At 50.7% G+C, this 17,417-nt stretch overlaps 1 protein-coding gene across 1 annotated transcript; it reads left to right on the forward strand.

The window, feature by feature from the left end:
* Positions 1–5,259: 5,259 nt before the first annotated feature.
* ARL2 (ADP ribosylation factor like GTPase 2) lies at positions 5,260–12,599 on the forward strand. Its single transcript, XM_052662176.1, has 5 exons — positions 5,260–5,398; positions 9,334–9,444; positions 9,540–9,702; positions 11,208–11,288; positions 12,126–12,599. The coding sequence occupies exons 1-5, from the start codon at positions 5,334–5,336 to the stop codon at positions 12,258–12,260; spliced, it is 555 nt and encodes a 184-aa protein (XP_052518136.1). The 5' UTR covers positions 5,260–5,333; the 3' UTR covers positions 12,261–12,599.
* The last annotated feature ends 4,818 nt before the right edge of the window (positions 12,600–17,417 follow it).

The raw sequence follows: 17,417 nt of genomic DNA on the forward strand, positions 1-17,417 counted from the left end.
GGGAGCACTCTTGCAAGGGGCTGGAAGGCCACTGAAGCCCTTGGGCTCCAACACTGAAAGATACAGGAGCGCCCAGCAGACTGTGCAGGGCTTTGAGCAAAGGACGGACATGATCTGACCAGAGGTTATAAAGGGCCCTTCACCTTGGGGAGGAGGAGCAGCGAACCGCTGGAGAGACTGCTGCCGCCATCTGGGTGAGCGGAGTCCTGGCTCATCTGTCTAGTGGAGGTAAGAATGGTACCTGCCTCTCAGGTTGCTGAGTGAAGGCGCAGCAGCTCCTCCCTCACCCCCTTCCCCCCACCACTGACCCCGCGCCATTCACCAGGCCAGGCCCTGGGGAGACAAACAAGAAGCAGCCAGCACAGCCTTGCTCTAGAGGTTACCAAGGCATGGGTCAGATAGACGTGGAAGAGCTCATATTTTCAGGTTCCTAATCATTCTTATGGAGAAGGGAATGGCAGTCCACTCCAGTGTTCTTGCCTGGAGAATCCCATAGACAGAGAAGCCTGGAGGGCTACATAGCAGTTCACGGGGCGGCAAAGAGTCGGACACGACGGAGCCAGTGACACACACACACACAATCATTCTTACGATTCTGGAAAGGTCTGAGGATGCTGTGTGCCCTGAGGAGGATGACTGGGCTGTAACAGCTCATTTTGTCATCTGGGAGTTGGAGAAGTTACCTCCCCTGGCTCCCACGAGAGGCATCTGGGCTGAGATGTATAACGAGGATGCTCAGACACTCTGACTTGCCATTCGAGGCCTTCAGCTGTGGCTTGCATGTTGCACACACATGCACTGGGGACACAGCAGCCCTTGGGTACTTCAGGAATGGGGTGGGGGTACAGGAGCAAGCCAGAGTAGGACCGTGGTCCACAGGCAGCTGTCGGTGACTAAGTCATGTATTCAACCCTCCCGGTCTTCGTTTACTCGTAAGGACAAAAGCTGCCGCCAAGTGCTGGGTGGAGCTTTCGTCATACATGTGTGGTCCCCAAAATAAAACTTGCATCACAGATGTTTCACCAGAGAGAAAAACAGGAAGGATTCCTTTGATCAAAACTGTAACTTTTTAAAGATATATATATAAGATGGCAAGCTTCTTCACACTACTTTTTTTTTAACTCTATTTTTTTTTTTTTGGCCACCCCTCCCATGGCATGTGGGATCTTAGTACCCCCGTGAAGAACTGAACTCTCTCTTCCTGCAGTGGAAGGATGAAGTTCTAACCACTGGACCGCCAGGAAATCCCTGTAACTTCATTTTAAACAACCTCAATTGAACATTACAGTTTAAAAGAATCAAATAGGAAATTGATCTGGAGCAACCTTAAATATATATACATATAAATAAAATATATACTTTGATATATATTCCTTGCTGGGCTTCCCTGGTGGCTCAGCAGTAAAGAATCCGACTGCAGGACTTCCAGAGTGGTGCAGTGGATTAGAATCCGCCTGCCAGTGCAGGGGACACAGGTGCGACCCCTGATCTGGGAAGATCCCACATGCCTCAGAGCAACTAAACCTGTGCACCATATCTACTGAGTCCGTGTGCCGCCACTACTGAGGCCCAAGTGCCCACAGCCTGTGCTCTGGAACAAGAGAAGCCACCGCAGCGAGAAGCCTGGGAAAAGCAGCAAAAACCCAGCGCCGGAATAAATAAAATTAAATTAAAAAAAAGAATCCGCCTGCCAGTGCAGGAGATTTGGCTTTGATCCTTGGGTCAGAAAGATCCCCTGGAGAAGAAAATGGCAACCCACCCCAGTATTCTTGCCTGAGAAATCCTATGGACATAGGAGCCTGGCAGGCTACGGTCCATGGGGTCGCAGAGTCAGACACGACTTAGTGTCCAGGTGTCTTAGTGTCTGTCTTAAACAACAATAATACTACTCGGTGCTAATGCTTAATGATCAACAGTTTTACTTAAGTAGAGTCTTTTCCCTTGTTGCTTTTTAAAAATTTTATTATTGTTGTTATTGTTCCATAATAACAAAGTTTCCTCTATGATTATAAAGGTGATGCAGGAAGTGAACTGTCTGGATCCAAAAGGTTACACCTCTGGGACTTCCCTGGCAGTCTGCTGGTTAAGACTCCGTGCTCCCAGTGTAGGGGGCACAGGTTTGATTCCTGGTTGGGGAACTAAGATCTCGAATGCCATGGGGTGTAGAAAAAAATTCTACATGTCTTAAAATTAAAACCGTAAGGCCAAATTTTCCTCCTCAGATATTGGATGAATATTCCCTTTTAGAAGGCATCTAGAACTCTATCCACAAGTTAAAATTCACTTACTTAGTTCCAAGAAACTCTCCCTTCCAAAGCCGGTTTCAGAGCTGTCAGGATTTGGGTATTTTAAGCTCATGAGTCTTTCCTGTGAATATGTATATATTCAAAAGATATATATATATTCACAGTTATATATAACTACAGCTCTAGAGATCTTCTTTCCCAGTTTTCTTTCAAAGGTATTCCCCAAAGATTTTATTTCCTCAAGAGCAACCTTTCCTCCTTTCCATGAGGCAAATGAAAATACTTTCACCAGGCTCCTAACAGGGCTTTCCAGGTGGCGCTAGTGCTGGAGAACCTATCTGCCAATGCAGGAGACGGCAGAGATGTCGGTTTGATCCCTGTGTTTGATCCCTGTGTCAGGGGCGTGCCGTAGTCCACGGGCTCACAGAGTCAGGCGTGACTTACTGCCTTACTCACAGCAACAACAGCAGTAGTGAAGTAAGACCACCCAGAAGTGCTTACAGCAATAATTTTAAGTTTCCTTCAAACCTGCTCCAGCGTTAACAGCGGAGTTGCAGCAATTTTCAAACTTCTGTGACTATGACCTTGTGAGTACATATATTCTGATATAAATCAGAATCTGATATAAATATCAGAAACAAACGTGCTAACAAATACCACGTACCTTCTCTTCAAGGGCACAGGCAGCAATGTTTTCTTTTTTTATTTATTTATTTGGCTGTGCCAGGTCTTGGTTGCAGCACATGGGATCTTCAATTTTTTGTTGCAGCATGAGGGATCTCTGACCAGGGATTAAACCCGGGTCCCCTGTATTGGGAGCAAGGAGACTTAGCCACTGGACCACCAGGGAAATACCAGAAATGTTTTCTGTTTTGTTCCTTCTATTTAATTTTTGCTCATGCTACCTGGCCGAGCTATATGAAACTGGTATCTGTGTGGTCCAAACGGTCAAATATGAGCAATTTCATATGGTCCAACTTATTTGTGATGCTAAAGTAACTCTACAATCTACTTAATGGGCTACTTAGTATCCCACAGTTTAAATAACATTGTTTAGGGGTTATTGTCATTTTAAAAATTAAAATGGGCCTGAAATTCATTTTTTTCACTTAATATGGCCTGCACATCTTTCCATGCAGGTATTGGGTTGGCCAAAATGGCCATTCGGGTTTTTGTAACATCTTATGAAAAAACCTGAACAAACTTGTTGCTCAACCCAATACTACACCTTTCTCAAAGGCTTAATAGAAACCACCACACATGATTACCCCAACTTAGGTAACTGATGTCCACTGAAGACTCTTCGATTTTTTTCCTATTTCTTGCTGTTCCAAACCATGCCAAAGTGAACTTCCTTGTCATAAATGTTCATGTGCTGGTGCTAGAATTTCTGTAGTGTAGACTCAGGGAGGCATGATGGAAACACACTGTGATCTTAGCTGTATTTCAAAGCCTTTGAAGAAAAATTACTGTCACTTTTTCCCCTTGGGGGCGCTTGTGGAGCGCAAGCGGTGCTGACCGAGGGGCCCCACCAGGCACCCCTTTCTGTTCAGCCCTCATCTCTCTACAACCTTCTTCTGCAAGTTGGGAAGTTCCAGCTCACCCCAGACCTCTCCCTCTGTAGACAAACACCATGGAGGAACCCAGAAAAACAATGCTCTGTACTGCCCACCAGACCTAGTTTAAATTGCTGCCCAAGTTCCTTAAACTCTGGGGACTCCACTATCACATCTACAAAAAGGAAATAAATCTCTTAGGCTTGCAGGGAAGATAAAGCAGGAAACGTGGATGCTTTATAAAATGTCACAGAAATCATTCTTTTCAGCTAGTGCTGCACTGGTGTTTCCCAATCATTAGACACAGCTGCTTCTACTGCCTACTCACATTCACCCCATCGTTCTCTTGGGAAGGGCTCAAAACAAAGACACTAAGGCTCACCCTTCATTTTTTATTTTAATTTTTTGGCCTCCTGGCACAGCAGGAGGGATCTTAGTTCCCCCATTAGGGACTGAACCCACACCCCCCTGCAATGGAAGAAAGAAGTCTTAACCACTGGATCGCTAGGGAAGTGCAAGGCTCACCTTTCTTTTTCTTGGAGTGGGGCACTGAGTGGCATGCTGGATCTTAGCTGCCCGACCAGGAATAGAACCCCTGCACCCTGCAGTGGAAGCAGGGAGTCTTAACCACTGGGCTGCCAGTGAAATCCCAAGCTCATCCTTCTGAGTTTACAATCTGCAGAGTCCCTGGCCTCGGCTTCCTCACTTATTCTGGACTTGAGAACGTAAAGAACCAAACTCTTGGACAAAGTCATTCATTAAACTACAAATATTTATTGAGCAACTACATGTCAGTTATGCTAAGCACATGTGAGCATCAATTTTCTTATTGGCAAAATGAAAAATGGTGCTTCTCACAGAGAAACAATGGGCATCTTGGGCAGAACAATTCTTTGTGCAAGTCTGTCTAGTGACCTCTAGACGACAGGCGCTCTGCCTTGTAATTGGAACAACCACTGACAGCCCTACACATTTCCTCAGGGGCATTTCCACCCTGGAAGAAGAATCCCCAGCCTACCCCCTACGATTGATTTCGGACGCCAGGGAATGAGGGGAAGCCCTAACACTGGCAGATTTAGGATGACGCCTTCCAAGGCCCAAGACAGCAGGATCTAGATCCTGTTTCCGCGGAACAAAGCCCTACGGTAGCCCCAGGGTGACGTAAACGGCCTTGGGGCTCTCGGTTCTGACTCCAGAACTACTCCCTCTGCAGCTAAGAAACAGCACCGGAACTTCAGGTTTCCGTTCCAGTCGGGCCTGAGGTCCTGGAAGCGCGGTCTGGTCTCCCAAGAACTGGGGATGCGAAGAGTTAACGCGAGTGGCCGCGCAGAAGCGTCCCCCACCCGGCAGGCTAGAAGGATTGTGCATCCCAGCACCTCCCGGCGCCTTCGCGGTCACGTGGGAACGAGGGCGGGCCCAATCGAGGAGCCAGCCAATAGGCTGTGCTGTCCGTGGGCGTGACAGCCAATAGGAGCAGGGAAAGGGGTCCCGGGATACGAAGAAACGGCGGCCGGGAGGGGGCTACTGGGACATGGGGCTTCTGACCATACTGAAGAAGATGAAGCAGAAAGAGCGGGAGCTGCGACTGCTCATGCTGTATCCTTCCTGACGCCGGAGCCGGAGCCGCGAGGGTAGCGGGGTGGGGCGGGGGGGGCCCGCCGGGCGGGCAGTGTCAGGCGCCCCCTACCGGGCGCTGCCTGTGCGGCCGGCCGGCCTGTACCAACTGCCCATTGTGCGTCACGCTCGTGGGCCCTACCATCGCTTTTGGCGGGGGGGAGCCGGGAGGAGGCCGTACCACCGGCTCGACGCGGTGGGGGGGGCTTCGTTTCCAAGATGTGGGCGTCACGGCGCGGCGGACCAGGTGTCCCAATATAGGGGGAGGCGGGGCTGGAGACTGGAACACTACCATCCGTCGGCCCGAGCGTGGGGCCGCGGTCCTCCCCCGCCCTGCACGCCTCCTCCCCTAGTTGGAGGGTGCCAGGCCTCGGCCCCGCCCTCAGGGTCGGCCTCTCGGGGGCGTGCGGGCCCCGCCCTACTCTCCCTGTAGAGGGCGGAGGAGGGGCGCCGTCTGCGGGTCGCTAGGTTCGTGTGGGTCCGACTGTGCATCTCTTTGCAGTCTCACGGCCAGTCGGAGTCCCCGCGGTTGACGGCTTGTAGGCCCGAGAGCCTTGCGGATTTTCTGAGTCTCGCTCGCAGGCGTGCACATCCGTTCCCCACCTCCGTGCCAGGCTGTGGCGGGGTGGGCGGCAAGCTGAGATCCAAGAGCTGGGCGTGCCTCACCCCCAGCAGAGAGGAGACATTTATGTGCACAAATAACTTAGTAACATTTACATCATGTTTGTTTCTAAGACAGGCACAGAGAATTCACTCATCCAATAAACATTTATTGAGCGCCTGTTATGTGCTAAGTTCTGTCCTGGGCGGCTAGGGAAAACAGCAAAACAAACAAACAAAAATCCTACTTTCGGACATTTTGTGTGATACTGAGGGAAGAAAATGTTAACAAAGTTAATACGTAAAATATATAGCACTTACAGAGAATAATCCTGCATAAATGCGGCGGTCAAAGTCCAAAGACCATCCTGAGAAAGTGACAGTTGAATCTAGACAGGTGAGGCGTGAATTATGTAGAGATCTGGGGAAAAAATGTTTAAGCAAAGGAAACAGCAAGTGTCAAGGTCTCCGAGGAGGAAGCCGACTGGTGTGTTCAAAGGACTGTCAAGGAGGGAAGTGTGTGACCTGAGGGAGTGAGAACACCGAAGGCGAGGTCAGATGAAAGAGGTATTTCAGGTGGGGCCTTTAGTTCTGAACTTTTCCTGTGTTTATTTATTTTTGTGGATTTTTTTTTTATGAGGACCATTTTTAAAGTCTTTATTGAATGTGTTACAATATTGCTTTTGTTTTATGTCATTTGTTTTTTGGCTCTGAGTCCTGTGGGATCATAGCTCCCCGACCAGGGATTGAACCCACAGGCCCTGAATAATTGGAAAGTGAAGTCTTAACCACTAGACCACCAGGGACATCCCATATTTTTGTTATTTTTTTTCAATAAATTTTTTTTTGCATTAAATTTAAAATTTTTAATTTAACTTTTATTTTGCAGTTGATTTTGGGGCTTCCCAGGTAGTGCAAGTGGTAAAGAATCTGCCCGCCAATGCAGGAGACCGAAAGGGACAGGTGTTCAGTCCCTGGGTGGGACGATCCCCTGGAGTAGGAAGTGGCAACCCCTTCCAGTATCCTTGCCTGGGAAATCCTGTGGACAGAGGAACCTGGCGGGCTACAGTTCATTGAGTTGCAAAGAATCAGACGTGATTAAGCACACACATGCACATTGTTAATTTACAATATTGTGTTAGTTTCAGGTATATAGCAGAGTGTTTTGGTTATATATATATACACACACATTCTTTTTCCATCCATTTTTTAAGATGGTTGGATGGCATCACTGACTGGATGGACATGAGTTTGAGTAAGCTCCAGGAGTTGGTGATGGACAGGGAAGCCTGGTGTGCTGCAGTCCATGGAATCACAAAGAGTCGGACACGACTGAGCGACTGAACTGATTCTTTTTCAGATTCTTTTCCCATATAGGTTATTACAGAATATTGAGTAGAGTTCCCCATACTATACAGTAGGGGATGTTTCCTTTAATGAGAAGTGCAGAGAGGAAGTGAGAGCTGAGACCAGTTAGGCTACTGCAGTAACACAAGTAAGGTAGGATGGCAGCTTGGATCAGGATGGAAGCAGTGACGGACATTGATTTAAATCTTGATAGACTAGCAGCAGTTGCTGCTGGATTGGCCGTGAGCTTTAGAAGAATGGTGTCAAGCGTGGCTCCTAAGCGATAGGATGAATGAGGAGCCACTTGCTGACAGGTATTATAGAAGGAGGTGGGGAACACATTCAGGGGGAAGATGAGAGCTCAGATTCGGCCTGTAAGATGCCGCTGAGACATCCTAGAAGTGTTACCCGGGCGGCTGGATCTAGAGACCAATGTCCAGGGGAGCAGCCAGGTGGGACGTACGAATTTCAGAGTCATCAGCAGAAAGATGGTATTTGAAGCCATAATTCTGGGTGAGACCACTGAAGGAGTGTGTGTGGACAGGGAAGAGAACCTAGCAGCCAAGCTCAGATCAAAAGGTCAGGGCGATGAGGAAGGGTGACCAGAAAAGTCAGGAGAGCCAGGCAAGGCCGTGTCCCGGAGTGGAGGAGGGGGCTGGCCAGGAGCAGGAGGAAGAGGGCTGAGGATACCCGGTCAGTGGAGAGCAAGGCGTCCCTAAGGACTGACCTTGGCCAGAGCAGTTTCGGGGAAGCAGTGGGAGCAGAGGTCTCATGGGTTCACAGAGGAGCAGGAAGACAGAAACTGCAGAGGGTGAGTATGGACAACAGTCCTGAGATTTGCTGTAAAGGGAACAAGATAAAGGAAAAAGTCGGGGGGAGAGGGGTCAAGAGAGGGTGTTGTCCGCTTCTTCTTGCGGGGGGAGACATCCGCTCATCAGCTGATGAGAATGATCCAGTGGAGAAGGAAGCAGGGTGATGGAGCTGGGCTGGGGGGCGATGAGGAGAGCAATCAGCCACCAGTGATCAGGGACTAAGGGTGGGTCTCGGGAGAGGTCCTCTCACCACCCCCCCGAGTCCCAGCTGTAAGCCCCCATGGGTGTCAGAAGGAAAAAGGAGGGTGGTTTTCTCCGGCTGGTGAACTTACCCATTTGTTTGCACACTCAGCACCAAAGGCTTTGGAATATTCCAGAAACAAAAGGGCCACGGTGGCTGCCTCCAGATACTTGCTCCCTGGAATGCTGTTCTTCCCCTAGTCCTTCAAAAAGCCAGCTCCTTGCAGTCTGGGCCTCAGTCCAGCTGTCTCACACTGGAGCGGAGGCTGCACAGGGCAGGGACTGTGATTCCAGGGCACCCCCAGAGCCAGAGGTATTCTGGAGCAGTGTAGGCCTTAAGCATGGGGTTGGCAATTAGTCCATCAGGTTTTTCTGTAACATCTGTGGCGAAACCGAAGGGACTTTTTGGCCAACAGTACATTTTTATTTTATGTTTTTGTATTATTTGGCTGTGCTGGGTCTTCGTTGCCGCACAGGCTTTCCTCTAGTTGCGGTGAGTCGGGGCTCCTCTCTAGCTGTGGTGCGCAGGCTTGTCTTGGTGGTGGCTTCTTTTGTGAAGCAGGGGCTCTAGGGCCCGCGAGTTTCAGTAGTTGCGGCTCCTGGAGCACAGGCTCAGTAGTCGTGCACGGGCTTAGTTGCTTCTTGACGTGTGGAATCTTCCAGACCCGGGAGCGAACTTGAGTTTCCAGCATTGGCAGGTGGAATCTTTACCACTGAGCAACCAGGGTAGCCTGGCCAACCGTATATATTGTGGGATGAATTAAGAGCATCTGGTCAGAAGATGATGTATTTTCACATTTATCGTGTAGGTCAGGCAGGTACTCAACATACTTTTATATGTGGTCAGAGAGGGGCCCTGGGATGATGTCACCAGCCTGCAGAGCCTGAGGGCTTCTCCTTAACCCGGCGTGCCCCCAGGGGCCTGGACAATGCCGGCAAGACGACCATCCTCAAGAAGTTCAACGGCGAAGACATCGACACCATCTCCCCCACACTAGGCTTCAACATCAAGACCTTGGAGCACCGAGGGTGAGCGGGATCCCCGAGGGTGGGCCTGCCCAGCGCAGGGCAGGGAGGGCGGGCGGGGGCCAGACTGACCCTGCAGCCCCCACTGCCCTGTCCAGATTCAAGCTGAACATTTGGGATGTGGGCGGCCAGAAGTCCCTGCGGTCCTACTGGCGAAACTACTTTGAGAGCACCGACGGCCTCATCTGGGTGGTGGACAGCGCCGACCGCCAACGCATGCAGGACTGCCAGCGGGAGCTCCAGAACCTGTTGGTGGAGGAGGTGGGCAGGGGGCTCCCCCAGTGTCCAGGTCCCAGTGCTTCGTGCACCTGTGTGGATGTGTGAACACTACCCTCAGCCGATTCCCCACAGGGTCCATGATCCCAGGGGGACGCTCATTTGGGGTCTGTTCCTTCACCCAGCCCTCACCACATGTCCAGCACCCTTGGGGAGGCAGAGACAACCTGTACACCCGCCCCGGGGAGGCTCACAGTGCCATGAGCAGAACACGGGTCCGTGTGGACTGAGATGTGGGTCCATGTCCCTGCAGCATCACTGCTTCACCACCCTGAGCTTCAGTTTCTGCACCTTGAGCCAGGCTTTGGGGAGGATGACTTGAGGCTGGTGTGTGAAGCTTTGGCAGGCAGTGGAGTTGGACTGTTTGCTTTGTGACCTTAGGCAAGGCACTTAGTTTCTCTGAATCGCCACTGCATTTCTCAGATGGGCATTATATTAATAATTACGGTGATCTTAAAATGTACTGTTTGGGCCAAAATGCTCTTTAAATAAAATTTTAGATTTATAGAAAAGTTGCAAAGATAGTGAAAAGTTACCCATGTATCTTTCACCTGGTTTCCCTTAATGTGAACATCTTACAGAACTGCCAAACATTTGTTAAAACTGTTTAATAAGAAATTAACAAGTTGCTGTTAACCAAACTACAGGTTTTGTTTGGATTGCACCAGTTTCTCCATTAATGTCCTTTCTTTGTTCCAGGATTTAATCCAGGTTACTCCATACATTTAGCTGAAAATCAGGACCCTTTTGAGAGTTAAAGAGGGAGTTGTTAATAATTATTTAGGGACAACAGGCCTAACCAGCAGTCGAGCAGGTCCAGTGAGATCCTGGCTATTGAGTGTTCAGCCCTGGCCTGGCACCTCAAGGCCCTTTTCAAGGGCTAGAGCCACCATCCACATGGAAGGACTCCCGGTCACAAACACACAGAGGGAAATAACTGGAATCACAGGCAGAGAGGAAGGCCTCTCAGGGTAGTGGGACAGTTAGGGGACTGTATGAACTTGGAGGAGGGGAAGCTCATTGCCCACAGCCCCACAGGCCCTGGGATAGTCGCGTTCTTTTTGATGTCAGGTCATCAGGTCAGAGCAGTCTAGGAGCAGAGGCTGGAGGATCATCTTGTCCATCACCCCCTCCCCTTGTCTCTAATGCCTCCCCTTGTCCCTCACCCCCTCCCCTTTTCCATCACCCGCCCTTGTCCATAACCCCCTCCCCTTTGTCCATCTCCCCCTCCCCTTGTCCACAACCCCCTCCCATTTATAGAAGAGGAATCTGATGCACGGAGGAGAGAGGTGCCCACTTGGGTGTGACAGTCACAGGAAGGCCGTGTTCACACTGCCTACCCTAGTTGTGTCTTTGCAACCACCATGGGACCTTGCTCTAATCTTCCAAACTGCTCTCTGACCCCAGCTGCTCTGGGTGATTAGCGCAGGGGCTGGGCTGCCCTCTGAGCCTCCACCCCGCCTCAGGGTAACTCTGTTTCTCTTCTCCAGCGCCTGGCCGGAGCGACCCTTCTCATCTTTGCCAACAAGCAAGACCTGCCCGGAGCACTGTCCTCTAACGCCATCCGCGAGGTGAGTCCAGGCCTTGGCACAAGCTCACAGAGGAAAAGGGGCATGTGATTCTTTGTTGATTTATTTAGAAAGCATTTATTAGCCCCTGCTGTGTGGCAGGACCTGTTCAGGGTCCTGGAGATTCAGTGATGGAAGACAGAGTTGTGCTCCGCAGCCTGGGGCATGGCAGACCGGCAGGTAGATTGTCCCCGGGGAAAACTAACTGGCAAGCAGTGGGTGCCTTCTCTGTGCCAGGCTCTCTGCATGGACTACCTTACTCAGTTCTCGCCGCAACCTCCTGAGGCAGGAACCATTATCATTCTACAGATGGTGAAGGAGGCTTAGAGAGGTTAGGTAACTCACCCAAGGTCACACAGCCAGGAAGCAGACAAGCCAGGATTTAAGCACAGGCCTATGTGACCGCAGGTTACATCTTAACTCTGAAGCTTGAATACCAGAATGAGAAAGAGTGGGGTTAGAATCTAGGTTCTGCCACTGATTAGCTGTGTGACTTTAGGCAGGCTGCTTAACCTCTCTGAGGTTTTCTCCTCAGTGAAATGGCCAACACAATCCCTGGCTTACGGAGCCTTGGGGGTGAATGGATAAGAGGACATTTGTAGGGCCCATAGCACAACGTCGGGGGCCCTTGTTGCGATCTTATTATAAGGGGTAGTGCTGGCATGGTGGTGACAGAGAGCCCAGGTGCCCTGGGAGGCCAGCAGATCTTCACCAGGGGAGGCTTCCCAAAGCAGACCTTTGATGGGGGCTTGGATTTCCCCGGGGCCAGGGGAGGGAAGGGGCTGAGGGTGGGCAGGGCCTTTGGTCCCTGGGGCCCACCGTCACCTTCCGCCCTCCCAGGCCCTGGAGCTGGACTCTATCCGTAGCCACCACTGGTGCATCCAGGGCTGCAGCGCCGTCACCGGGGAGAACCTGCTGCCTGGCATCGACTGGCTCCTGGATGACATCTCCAGCCGCATCTTCATGGCCGACTGAGCCGCTCCTGATGCCCCCCCCACTCAGCTCACAGTCTAGGCACCCCCCACCCCGCCACCAAGCACCATCCCTGGAAGGGTGGGAGTCCGCCAGCCCAACTAACAGCCCCCGCCCCCCTCCATACCCTGCTGCTGCTACTGCTGCCCACTGCTGCCCTGTGGCCAGCCGGCTCCCGAGGCGGGAGGCCTGTCACCCTGGCTGTACCCCTGGCTCCTGACCCGGCCCGCCTGCAGCTGCGGGACCAGGAAGAGAGGGCTGTGGCTGGGAGGGGGCTGCCTCTGCTGCTATCGAGGCTGTGGGCCTCACCATTTGCTCAGCTGTGAGAATAAATTGTTCCCCACTCCCATTCCTGGCTGAGTCATTTGTTGATTCTGCAGCCCTGCAGACTGCCTAGAGCCCGCAGCCCAGTGGGGGACGAAAAAGACATCATTTCAGTCAGAGGATCAACTGTCGCTGTGTCAGGGGAGTAGCAGAGAATTATAGAAGCACGGGACAGGGCATTGGAATTCCCTTTGGAAAAGTTCAGATGGGCTTCCCAGAGGAGGTGACACGAAAGCTGAGAGTAAAGGATGAGTAGAAGTTTTCTGGCCAGAGGAAGGGGAAGGACAATTTACTGGAGCAACTGCTACCTTCAGAGGTATGAATGAGGAAGAGGAAGGCACCCCGACATCAGGGCTCTCAGCTTGCCACACGGAACATGGGCTGAATCTCAGCTCCCAGCTTCCCACTGCAGCCAGGCATCTGTGCGCGGTGGGCAGCCTGCACGGCTGTGTGAGGCAGCACTGGTTCAAGCAGAGGGACTCACAGGACAGAGGCCTGAAGAGCAAGGGCTCTGGGGAAACGGAGGGGTGATGACTGCGGTGTAGGAGGACGTGGACGTCAGGCCGGTTAGCTAACCGAGAACAGGGCTAGGAAGGGACCTTCCCTGAAGGCTAACAGGCACTCTTTGAGGCAAGGGCCAGGGTGGGAAAGGATGGGAACTGGGGGGACCCCAGGGCCCCCATCCAGGTGGCAAGATAAATGGATATTTGGACAGGGCACCTTGCTTGTAGTCCTTCCAGTGGGGGCTTACTCTGCAGGGCTCTGTTTGAAGTACTTCTCACTTACGATCACATTGAATTATAAGCCCAACCATACATGTCCCCATTTATGTAGGAACAAAGTGTCCAGGAGGTCATGTGACTTGCTCAAACCACCCAGCTAGGAAGTAGAGGGCCTGGGATTTGAACCCGGCACACTGAGCCACCACATCCTGCTCACCGTTTTGTTCTTGTTTCTCTGCTCAGAATTCCAGTGCCAGATGGAATTTGGCATAACGTCTTTATGAGGGAAGGTGAGTTTTCCTAAGGGACAGGTGAGGAAGAGACACAGATTCACTGCTCCAGGAGCCCGGAGGGTGGAGACCGCTGCAAATCTGCACTCTGTTAGGATGGGAGAAGAGGAATGGATTTTGGGTGGAAACCTTAAAATATAAACTTGTCGGGACACCCCTGGTGGTCCAGTGGTTAAGAATCTGCCTTCCAGTGCAGAGGACGCGGGTTCGATCCCTGTTTGGGGAACATGCTGTGAGGCAACTAAGCCCAGGTGCTGTAACTACTGAGCCCTTGCGCCTTGATGACGACCCCATGTGGCAAATAAAGACCTGACGCTGCCAAATAAGAAAATCAGTATTAAAGTGTTTAAACTGTCCATCACCATAGAAATTGAGAAAGACCTGCCGTGCCTTCTGTGCAAGATAGACACCATGTCCCAGGCTTCCATCCCTATGAGGAGCAGGAATATCCAGTCCCCAGAGCCGAACCCTGGCTCTGCCACTCACCGACTAATGAAAAGCTAGTTGCTTAACCTGTCTGTGCCTCGGGGTCCCCACCTGGGTTGAATATAGTGTCACCTACTTCCTAGGGTTGGGAGGAGAATCAGATGGGTGGGTTGCCTTGTGTGTCGTACGCACTATAGGTCAGCTGTAATTATCTTTATTTGAACCAGTAGGAGTTCAAGCAGATCCAATCTGTGAATTCAGACATCCACTGATCTGGGTGAGTCAACCCAGTGTTCAAGCCCTCCTAGGGGCCCTTAGTAAGCAGCATGCTTTCACTCAAAGGTGAATTATACATGGCTAATGACAAATATTTCCCAGGCAAGAATACTGGAGTGGGTTGCCATGCCTTCCTCCAGAGGATCTTCCTGACCAGGAATCAAACCTGGTCTCCCACATTTCGGGCAGATTCTTTACCATCTGAGCCATCAGAGAAGTCCAGAGACAAATAAGAATGCTAACAAGCTTACACTCATCACAAGTCCTCTGAATGTGGAGGATGAGCTGCAGCAGAAAGCCTGCATCACGTGGTCAAGCTGACCCAGTGGGAACGTGGGGAGCAGACCCCCTGCCCCTGTGCATTTGCAGCTCTTCCTTCTCCCCTGCCTTCTGAGAAGGCTCTTCTGTTCACTTCTACCAGTGATGGAACTCCTGATGGAAGGAGAAAGGCCCGGGGCTAAGCTGACCTATTTGGGAAAGGTCTTAGATGGATAAAGAAGGCAGAAATGGGAGAATGGGGAGCTGCTGGGCAAGGGAGGGGAGGGAATGATGGGAGAGAAGGGGACTTGAAGCCAGGGCCCTGCCAAGAGAACTCTGAAAACCAGGTGTGTGTGTCTGTTAATCGCTCAGTCCTGTCTTGACTCTTTGCGACCCTATGGACTGTAGCCCACCAGACTCTTCTGTCCATGGGATTCTTGAGGCAAGAATACTGGAGTGGGGAGCCATTCCCTTCTCCAGGGGTCTTCCCAACCAAGAAAGGGGTCTTCAGAGGAGCCCTGTGTATGCTGTAAGAGGGGACACAGCCCATCCCAGCCTCCTCACAAACACCTCCGGATGAACTACCCTGTTTCCACCACTCCCAAGAGTCTGGTCTGGGAGTTTGCTTTGTGTTTCTGAAGTTATAGCACCCACTCATCTGAGTTCCAGTAAGAAGAACGGCCACACTTGCTACTCCATTTAGGCTTCACAGCGTGGTGGTGGTGGGATCAGTCAGGGTCCTGGGTGTGCTGTCCAGACACAGATCACTGCCTTCAGCAGAAAGAACGTTTCTTGGACAGATACTGGGAACTCAGGGCATATCAATAGAGATTGGACAGCTCCAAAGGCTGGGCAGCCAAACCCACAGCCAACACTGTACTCTAGGAACCACGTTGTCCCCTCACCAGGCACTGTGCCTGTCCCTCACTCAAGAGTCAAGTCTTTCAGGAGGGAGTCCCCAACCCCTACTTGGGACCTGGGGCAAGGAAAGGAGCTGGTACCTTTGGATTCTGAGCTAAGAGGCTGGAGGGCTGCACATACTAGTGAACTACCTTGAAAGATCTGGTGCTATGATGCTAACAGAAAGGCAGGGGTGAATGCTAGACGGACCCACAAAGGAAAAAGAGAAACATCCACTGCAGTAGATTCTATATCAACATGCCCATTCTAGGGATGAGAAACTGTCGCTCAAGTAGTTAAGAGAAACTCTTGTAGTTAGTAAGACATGTGGCTTCAGAACCCATGTCACAACTGTACTTCTCTGGAGTTCTTTATGTTCCCCTAACTTATATGCAGAGTAACTCATGAGAAACGCTGGACTGGAAGAAACACAAGCTGGAATCAAGATTGCTAGGAGAAATATCAATAACCTCAGATGTGCAGATGACACCACCTTTATGGCAGAAAGTGAAGAGGAGCTAAAAAGCCTCTTGATGAAAGTGAAAGAGGAGAGTGAAAAAGTTGGCTTAAAGCTCAACATTCAGAAAACGAAGATCATGGCATCTGGTCCCATCACTTCATGGGAAATAGATGGGGAAACAGAGGAAACAGAGTCAGACTTTATTTTTTTGGGCTCCAAAATCACTGCAGATGGTGATTGCAGCCATGAAATTAAAAGACGCTTACTCCTTGGAAGAAAAGTTATGACCAACCTAGACAGTATATTCAAAAGCAGAGACATTACTTTGCTGAATAAGGTCCATCTAGTCAAGGCTATGGTTTTTCCTGTGGTCATGTATGGATGTGAGACTTGGACTGTGAAGAAGGCTGAGCTCCGAAGAATTGATGCTTTTGAAATGTGGTGTTGGAGAAGACTCTTGAGAGTTCCTTGGACTGCAAGGAGATCCAACCAGTCCATTCTGAAGGAGATCAGTCCTGGGATTTCTTTGGAATGAATGATGCTAAAGCTGAAACTCCAGTACTTTGGCCACCTCATGAAAAGAGTTGACTCATTGGAAAAGACTCTGATGCTGGGAGGGATTGGGGGCAGGAGGAGAAGGGGACGACCGAGGATGAGATGGCTGGATGGCATCATGGACTCGATGGACATGAGTCTGAGTGAACTCTGGGAGATGGTGATGAACAGGGAGGCCTGGCGTGCTGCGATTCATGGGGTCGCAGAGTCGGACACGACTGAGTGACTGAACTGAACTGAGGGAAGGAGAAGGTAATGGCACCCCACTCCAGTACTCTTGCCTGGAAAATGCCATGGACGGAGGAGCCTGGTGGGCTGCAGTCCATGGGGTCGCAAAGAGTTGGACACGACTGAGAGACTTCACTTTCACTTTTCACTTTCATACATTGGAGAAGGAGATGGCAACCCACTCCAGTGTTCTTGCCTGGAGAATCCCAGGGACGGGGGAGCCTGGTGGGCTTCCGTCTATGGGGTTGCACAGAGTCGGACACGACTGAAGCAACTTAGCAGCAGCAACAGGGAAGGAGAAAGGGAAATGATTTGCCAATGTCGGGCACATATTGAACACAATAAAATTTGAGGGAATGGATGAAAGAAGGGAATTGGGAAGCAAAGAAGTCTTCACGACCCAGATAATCACGATGGTGTGATCACTCATCTAGAGCCAGACATCCTGGAATGTGAAGTCAAGTGGGCCTTAGAAAGCATCACTACGAACAAAGCTAGTGGAGGTGATGGAATTCCAATTGAGCTATTTCAAATCCTGAAAGATGATGCTGTGAAAGTGCTGCACTCAATATGCCAGCAAATTTGGAAAACTCAGCAGTGGCCACAGGACTGGAAAGGGTCAGTTTTCATTCCAATTCCAAAGAAAGGAAATGCCAAAGAATGCTCAAACTACCACACAACTGCACTCATCTCACATGCTAGTAAAGTAATGCTCAAAATT

Source organism: Budorcas taxicolor, chromosome 25 (assembly GCF_023091745.1).
Source record: "Budorcas taxicolor isolate Tak-1 chromosome 25, Takin1.1, whole genome shotgun sequence".
Taxonomy (NCBI): Eukaryota; Metazoa; Chordata; class Mammalia; order Artiodactyla; family Bovidae; genus Budorcas; species Budorcas taxicolor.

Excerpts from the sequence above, each read along its gene's own strand:
- ARL2 (XM_052662176.1), top strand. The coding sequence starts at position 5,334 with ATGGGGCTTCTGACCATACTGAAGAAGATGAAGCAGAAAGAGCGGGAG. Across the intron at positions 9,445-9,539 it reads AAGACCTTGGAGCACCGAGG|ATTCAAGCTGAACATTTGGG; the intron begins GTGAGCGGGATC and ends TGCCCTGTCCAG. Across the intron at positions 11,289-12,125 it reads CCTCTAACGCCATCCGCGAG|GCCCTGGAGCTGGACTCTAT; the intron begins GTGAGTCCAGGC and ends CCGCCCTCCCAG.